At 40.2% G+C, this 8,350-nt stretch overlaps 1 protein-coding gene and 1 non-coding gene across 2 annotated transcripts; both read right to left on the reverse strand.

Annotated features, from left to right (window-relative positions):
- Positions 1–336: 336 nt before the first annotated feature.
- Positions 337–3,607, reverse strand: LOC107818425 (DNA polymerase-like). Its single transcript, XM_016644431.2, has 4 exons — positions 3,433–3,607; positions 1,842–2,710; positions 800–894; positions 337–454 (listed from the first exon to the last, which is right to left on the reverse strand). The coding sequence occupies exons 1-4, from the start codon at positions 3,605–3,607 to the stop codon at positions 337–339; spliced, it is 1,257 nt and encodes a 418-aa protein (XP_016499917.2).
- A 2,462-nt stretch (positions 3,608–6,069) lies between these two features.
- On the reverse strand, positions 6,070–6,142 carry TRNAK-UUU (transfer RNA lysine (anticodon UUU)). The gene has a single exon. It is a non-coding gene; the product is annotated as a tRNA-Lys (tRNA).
- Positions 6,143–8,350: the final 2,208 nt, after the last annotated feature.

An 8,350-nucleotide genomic window follows, 5' to 3' on the forward strand; every position in this document is an offset into this window, starting at 1 on the left:
TAAAGTAAGATCCTCACAATCCGGCATTCATAAGGGTAGAAGATAGGTAAGCAAGAAATCTCTGTATCTCCATCGAAAGAATCTACTTCAAGCATTGCCTTAAAAGCTTCAATCTCTTCCTTTGAAATGAAACTAGAGTTCGAGTACCTGTTGCTTCAACCTCAACCCCTGGTGCAAGTGACGATTTCCCTTTCTCACGACGCCGTGCGCCTTGTTTTTAAGGTGATTCCCTTCACAGGCACCCGTCTTGAATGTGTTAAGCACGGGGTAGAATGTGTTAAGCATAAAATACCCGATTCGATGTTTCCAGAAAGAAGGGCTCCCAGAGGGTAAGTTCTAATGGGGTTCCAAGATCTCCTTACCAGCTATAAACCAGAGATTTTCACACCCTTTCACAGTTCTGATTACCGGGAGTTGAAGAGAAAGAAAAGGTCTTCCCCTTAGACCTTTAGACCTGACCAAGAGAAGTAAGGCCGGTAGCCAATAACTCAAAAAGAAAGGTCCCTTGAGCTTTCTTAGTAGTTAGACGAGTGCTCAGATCAAGACCGAAAGACATATGGATTGTCTGGCCCGGACCAAAAAGAAAGAGCACTAGCAGGACTCCCTGCACCCGCATGAGAGATTACTTTGAATCCATACCGAAGAGAATGGACGACTTGAAAAGGTCTCCAAAGATCAAAAGAGAGAAAAGACATTAGGAGCATTCATTCCTTGTACCCGGGGAACTGATTCATAAGAAAGGGGATCTACACCAGAAAAGGAGTTTACGGTCGGTTCCCATATAGACACTTTAACTTACATTGCTTTAGGCAGTACTCTTCTTACTAAAGAAGAAGACTTACTGAAAGAGGGAGCAAATCCGTCACTAGACGAGGAAGAAAGGGCAAGTAAGATCTGTACAAGATAGAAAGTAGATTAGAAAGCGTTAACAAGACTATCAGACCAAGAACAGAACTGCGGGAGGAACAACTACCTAAGGCTTAAAATGACATAGAATAAGTGAAATCTCATGCAAACCGTGAGGGAGGTGGTTAACCGGTGCTTAGAGAACTACATGGGATACTTTACAAGATATATTCCAAAGGAATGGGAACATTGGTTACCATGGGCAGAATAGTGGTACAATACCACTTATAATTCGGAAACCAAACAAAGAGTGTTTGAAGTGGTATATAGGTGCCAACCACCTCTAATTAGGTCCTATACTCATTAGTCCGACAAAGTGCATCAAGTTGATTGCGACTTACGCTAGGGATTGTGTTTGCAACTTTGAAAGAAGCTCACTATCAGGAAAGACGGGTATAAGCAATTAGCTATAAGCTAACATTTTTCAGAAAACTAGAACCATACCGCTTTGAACAGAGTCTCCCTCTTTGACTAGTGCTACCTCCGGTGAAAGGAATGAAGATCTTGCATAAGGGAAACCGACTGGCGTATACAAACTAAGAAAATAAGCAACTAAAAAATCGAGTGGGTTGACGAATCGTTGCTTTACACAAATAGCTAATATTACTTGAGTTGTAAGAAAAAAAAAGGCTAACCATGCTTTTTATTCTTCTTCTTCTTCTTACCGGAGTTAATATGCTTTTTCTTTTTCTTATTCTTCTTCGGTGGATGGATGAATAGAATAGGTGAAAAGTGACTCTGCCCCTGGCTTTGAATAGTAGGTTTATTAGGGGCATCTGGACTTGCTTATCTTTGATGATACTATCGGAAGGTAAACTAGAAATTAGCGACTTTAAATTAACCTCTTCCCGAAGAGAGTGAAGATCATATTCTAGTATCTTATTTTTATATTCAAGTACTCTTTTATCTTATCTTGCGTAGTCTTTCACATTCACCGGGTTTGTATCAACCCAATCTTGATTATTATCATACACTGGTTCCCTCTTGGTATTAGTTGGGGTACTTAACTTCACTAATTTGGTCTTTTTCATGATGTCCAGTGTTGCCCAATTTATTTGAAAATTAGAATCAACAGGGGCCACTATACTCAGTTTTAAATCAGCGTATTGTGTTTCATACCACTTATCACTGACCAATGGTTTAGCTAACCCCTTATGTTTAGTTAAGTTCTGGTTTTTATCAATCCAAAGAGAATAACCCTTTGGTGCTAAAAAGATAGCTTTATTTAATTTGTGCTCCAGCTTAAACTTCCCTAATTCAGTGGGTGAGACATCATCGTCAGGAAGAGGACTCCCATGGACAACTGAGTCTGTATCCGTGTAGTAACAATCTTCTCTTGAAATGTAATGATACATATGGATACGAGTGCATGTTGTGATAGCCGCCCATATATGAACTGTTGTTATCCTTGGCGGCCTCCACTGCATGTCTGGAACCCATTCTGTATTATTCTTATAGACAACGATGTAGTATTCATCACTAAGCTTCTCAGCATAGTGGAATCCTGTTGTCATAACTAATTTATTATATTTATCATAATTGTAGACCTCTGTCTGCGTGGATTCAGGGTTAATACCAAATCTACCGTATAGTGAATTCATAAGGATCTTGTACACATAGGCCATGGAATCATTACCTTCTTTCCTTGCTTTTAACCGGCTCTCAAAGAGGGAGCCAACAAACTCCCCGAAAGGGCTACCGGGATTCATATTTTGAAACATGTAGCTCGAAAGAGGGATTACCTTGTAGCCTACGCTTCTAGCATATTTTAACTCTTCACTGTAATAAACATCGACAAATTCACCTGTAGGGAAGATTAGTGTTTTAGATTTAGTATCCTTATAGGGTAAGAAAGGTCATGTTATATGTGGAGGGCACTCTATATAAGCCTCAAAAAATCCAAACAAGCTATCTAATTCCACGCTCTCCAAATTGCCCCGCCAGAGAGGCTCACCCCCAGGCATTGGGTAGTTTTTCATAATATATGGATATAATGAGTTTACATCATAGTAATATAGATTATAACCTTTATATATATGTATCGGTATGGCCCCCACAGTATCCACGATGAATGAATGTATCTTCATTCCGATTGGGCATATAGATAGGCCAGTTTTCTTGATCGTAATAGCAAGAGAAACAAATATCTAGAGCTAATACTGAAAAGGTCCTTTTTTCGCGATATCAACTCTATACAGAGAATAATAGATAGCTTGAGCAGTATGCATAACACCACCTAATAAAAGGATATCCCGTTTCATATACTCCAATAATTCTTCCCGTATCTGGATAAGATTCGACTCTTGCACTTTATCATATTGTATACATACTTTAGCCCAAATTGGGGACAGAGATTTTTAGCTAAGCTATTGAGATTACTCGGGAGAAGCATGAGCGAATCCCTTAGATGAAATAGCATTTTCTTATCTCGATAGACAACTAACTCATATAGCATGTTGTTCCTCATAAGAGGTTTAAAGGTGTGTTTAGTATCATGAATAGCGAAATATTTCAAAAATAGAATACCATCAAATCGCGATAATTTGTGGAAGTAGACAGTATGAATTGATCGAATTTTGCGAACTACGACTGCTAACCGCTCTAGAAAGTCGGACAACATCTTATTACTCCTTTTATGGATAGTTTCAAATAGATACATTGGATTGTCTTCACTGAAATATGTTTCAATACTACCGCCCATCTCTTATGACAGAGCATCGCCCGGTTCAACCACTAAAACACCCGCAGCATATGGCACATGGATATCGTTTATCAGAACTGTCTCAGTATCGGCAACAATGAAAGGCTTCCTTTCCTGTAAAGTTGATTTGACTCTTGTGATATGCTTAGGGTACTGACGTTTACGATATTCGATCTTCCTCACATCTATACGTTCCTCCGCAACCTCAATTTTCAAGCATTCCGCGAGTAGGCTAGCTATCAGCTCTTCGGTGAAATTCCTCGGTGCACTAGAGCTCGGTATTGTACCTTAACCTCAGTACACTTCACACCCACCCAATCGTGAAAAATTGACGATTCACTAAAAACTTCTCTTTTTGTTCTGACGTTGTCAACATCCCAAAATAAATTCCTTTGTTAGTGATTCGGCTTTCTATCTTAAAAAAGATAACGAAATTTTGAAGAAGCTCTTTTAAGAATATTTCCCGCACTTCTTCAGTAAATTTTTCTACTTTATTATGCTGATTCCTCTCTCAATATATTTTATGTTAGAAGGAAGGCAAAAGCTGACTAGTACTTTGTTTAGGGACGGGAGCCACTCCTTCTTTTTCGATTTTGCCTAAGAGCTCCTGTCTTAAAAGATAAATACGAATTAGTAGGTCTGCCCCCTATAACTCTTTTTGAATAGACATATGAGATAGGATCAAGCTGAGCACAAAACAGATCGGGGCTGCTAATAGGGAGGACTGTTAAGCCTTCTAGCATAGGTGATGCCTTCCCAAGGTTTGGTCTCTTCGATACAGGTACGGACTTTGAGAAGACGGCCTTTTTCTTTGACTGTGTGGAATAAGAGCGGGTGCCTTTCATTTATCAAGACTAGATAAACCAAAGCAGTCTACGATTGCCGGGTTTTTTAGGAATGGAATTTATAGGAAGATTAGCGGAACAACTAGGAATTAGTACTACATCGACTGCTATGTGCTAAAGAATACGGAATACGAGCTCTTAGTCCTTTTAGCACGGCATAAAATAAAGGTTGTTCTTGTTGCAGGTTTATCAAAGCTTGAGAATCTAGCTAGGTCTATTTGAACTAATAAGGAAAGGTAGGCATGCTAAGTACATTTTAATGGTATTGAATCTGAAGATAGCCTATCTAAGAAAAGAAGAAATAGCAAGAGCTTGAGAAGAAAAGAAGTTGTTAGGGAATGCGCTCTGACTGATATCATTCAGGCAATTGCATTCTTACTATCATATGAAGAAGGAAAGGATAAAAGATCCCACGAACAGGGTTAGCGTAAGAAGAGCTTTTGCAAGAAGGGCGTCGTTCTCAGATGGGCAGATGGAGGTATTAGAAAGAATTAAAACTTGTCGTCAAAAAAAAGGCAATCAATCAGAATCAAGAAAAAATATGGAAATAATGAATCAAGATCTAGATAGATCCCTATCTTTATCTCTATCCACGGAGATACCTATCTATATGGAGAGAGATCTATCTATGAATCGGCCTAGACTATCCTCTATCCGGATAGATATGTCTCTATGAGCGACTACGTCGATCTTTATATGTTTTGGCCATGTCCCTTTCCTCTCCGAAGAAGAAGGTTTGGACCTTTCAATCTTATGTCGTGAGGTATGTGATCTACGTTAGGTCCATAAGATACCACAGCTTTTGGTGTTCTATGATTCACCTACGAATAATGAGTAGGTAGTGCGATCCTTTTTATTTTGATCTTTTTAGTAAACTGATGGGGGGATGCGAAGCAATAGGTCGAATTACTATATAAATAAGAGTTATAAACTATAGGACTTCTTGTTCGAGTAGGAATATTTTGGTTTTTATCGTTCCTTCTCTTCGATAAAAATAGGGATTTGAAATGATACAAATTCCTCTTCATTCTGTTGTGCTCAGCGAAAGAACTGCCTAAGCACTCTTTTTCGGATCCAAACTTCTTTGTTCTTTATACGTCTTCTTCTTGCATAGAAGAACGCAACTGCTGTAAAAACCAGGATTTTAGTACTAGGCGGCATCCCCTCTTAGTTTTGAGTAGGCGAAACCATTCTGTTTTGGTTCTTCTCCACGGATGATTTTCCTATTATTTAGGCGGTTTCCCCTTCAAGCCGTCAATAAAATCGAGCTAATATGTGATCATGACAGTACATTGATGCATAGGTCTTCTTTACTTTATGGACTTTTGATTATGATGCATCATGAACGTGCCAATATGTGATCGAGGTGAGCGGTGGTTAGATATAGGGGCGGCTTTGCCGGCTTGGATTGGAAGGAAGGTCTTCGCTTTACGATCACTTTTTGAGGCCGGTTTCAATAAGCGTGGGCAAGTTCGGGATTCACTATCGCTTTTCGCTTGGAGTGGCTTACCCCCTTTTCACTTAAAGGGCGAAGTCGTTGAAGTGAGTCTAAAGGCCAAAGAGTCATCTTTGAAGGCTACTATGCATCCTTATTCATAGTAGAGTGTAAGGTAGGTTTGGGTATAGCAGGACTTGAACCTGCGACCATTAGGTTAAAAGCCCAATGCTCTACCAACTGAGCTATACACCCCAAAAAAGATGTAGTAGTAAATAAGGATTGGTATGGAAAAGAGGCCGGCCCCCCTTTTTAACATCATATTAAAGGAGCGCGGCTCTGTATGAGGCTCGTGCTGCAGAGCAAGCGGAAGAAAACATAAGGTCGCGCGTTAGCACTCCTGTAAGAAAACGGATGCGCTAAGGCGCAACTTCGTGCAGCTGCTACGCCCTTGCTTCTTGCCCCTTATTTCAAACTCAAGGAAAGCCTTGATCGATATGAGAAAGATGCGCTCAAGCGCCCAACCTAGTAAATTGGATTGGGCTCGAAAGCCGGCCTTAATCAACATGCACCTTTCTTAGTAAGGTTGCTTGTTTCCACTCATTGATGATTCTATCTACAAAAGAAGGTCAACAGGGGATACTCAAATAGCTCTCACTGACACCAGAGAAGGTGAGATCGTCTTTCTTTCCAACCGCCATACGGTTCGCCTTAAAGCCTTAAGGATCAGGGGAGGAGCAGTTATCTAAGTAATTACATTGTTGGTCGTTGTTCCGGTCCAGCACTCTCTTTTCTTTGTCTAATTCCATCTTACCAAACAAGACTGACTAAACCAACCCATGAAGGGTTGTGAGGCTGGACCAGGTACGAAGAATGAATCTATATCTGTGCACGGAAGTTGCTGGCCGGCGGCTGCTCAACTGTTCGAGCACAATGCAGTGGTGTTGGTTTCGATTCGACAAAGGTAGAATGCCTGGTCGAAGGTGCAGTACAGTAGGTAGCAGACGTGTTCGTTTTGGCTCCCGAGCAAGAATGATAAATAGGCGATGCACCATCCTTGCTGCTACGTACATTTTCCTTGACTTGACAGATTCGTTCAATTGAACCCACACTCAAAGGAGGACCACAAGCTCAGGGCTCGACGAAACGGAAAGTTTCAACATGTTGAAACTTCTTGGTGTTAGCAATGAAAGAAAGAGCCCGGCATTCATTTCTACATGAATATTCATAGCTGAGTCTACTAAAAGAGGGACCAGTCTCGTCGTGGGGCAAACAAGCATATTCTATTACAAGGTTTTAATACTAGTTATATGCCAGTGCCTCTACCGATTAAAACATTCTAGATGTGGCTTCATCAGCGGTGCCACAAGAAGAAGGTAACCATGCAAACCAAATGACGAGGAGCAACAAAAAGAAATAAATAAAGACCTAGAGGGCCTAGAGCAAGGTCAAGAAGTTAGCTCATTAGACAGATGGCTACCCAGGGAGCTGGTAGCAGATCTGTACTTAGCTCTTACTAAGCAGCCTCTAACCTAAATGAGTTCAGTTGCCTGGGTTAGTTCCTTAAGGATAGTGGGGACCGAATCAACTGGGTCACCGGTAAAGAACCTCTACTTAAGAAAAAATCATAAGAGAAGAAAGTTGCTAGAAGAGGGTGGAGAAGTGCCACACCTTCGTGGATTGATCGAGCGTAGCGTACTGATTCTTATCGAGATTGGGTTGGTGTTCAGTGTGGGCAGTCTCCTCTATCAAAATAGTAAGAGAAAAAGAAGGACTTATCTCAGATCTTTACCTTTCACATTTGAATTTCTCCTAATTTGAATTCCTCTCCTATGTTCTAAACAATGCTTCCCTTTTTACTCGAATTTTCAGCGATTGTTTTTTCAACTATTTTAGCGATTATGATAGAGATAAAGCTCTTTAGATGATGTTTTCTATTGTATAATTATTTATTGTTCGAGTTGGAGTTAGAAATACATTAGGATTTCGTGTGCTTACTTATCTTGCTTTTGGTTTTTGTATCATGGATCTTGGGTCGCACTTTATGGCATTTCTACTATAAAAATAATCCAGACATTTGTCGTGTACCTATTATGGAAAGAATTTGGACTCTGTCTCTTTTGCTTTCCTTCTCTTTTTTCTTTGATGAATTGTTGTTAGAAACGGTAGACTGCGAAGGAAAGGATTCGGGTGGGGGAGCGTCTACCTCCTCTCCCAAGCCTGATGAATGGCAAATGGCGCTAGATCTACAAGATAATCAAGTTGTACCATAATGTCTACACTTCCATATTCAAGAAGAGTTAAGATACCTCTTTAATATCGGGCAAAATACGACCCTTTCCGATGCTATGTTTGACAACTTAATTTCCTCCTTGGCCTTAGATGAGGCAAAAGTGGGTTTTGCTAAAGCCCTCCTTCAAATAATAAATGAGCTTCAATTATTTCATTACAATAAAGGGGATC

The sequence above is a fragment of the Nicotiana tabacum genome, chromosome 23 (genome assembly GCF_000715075.1).
Source record: "Nicotiana tabacum cultivar K326 chromosome 23, ASM71507v2, whole genome shotgun sequence".
Lineage (NCBI taxonomy): Eukaryota > Viridiplantae > Streptophyta > Magnoliopsida > Solanales > Solanaceae > Nicotiana > Nicotiana tabacum.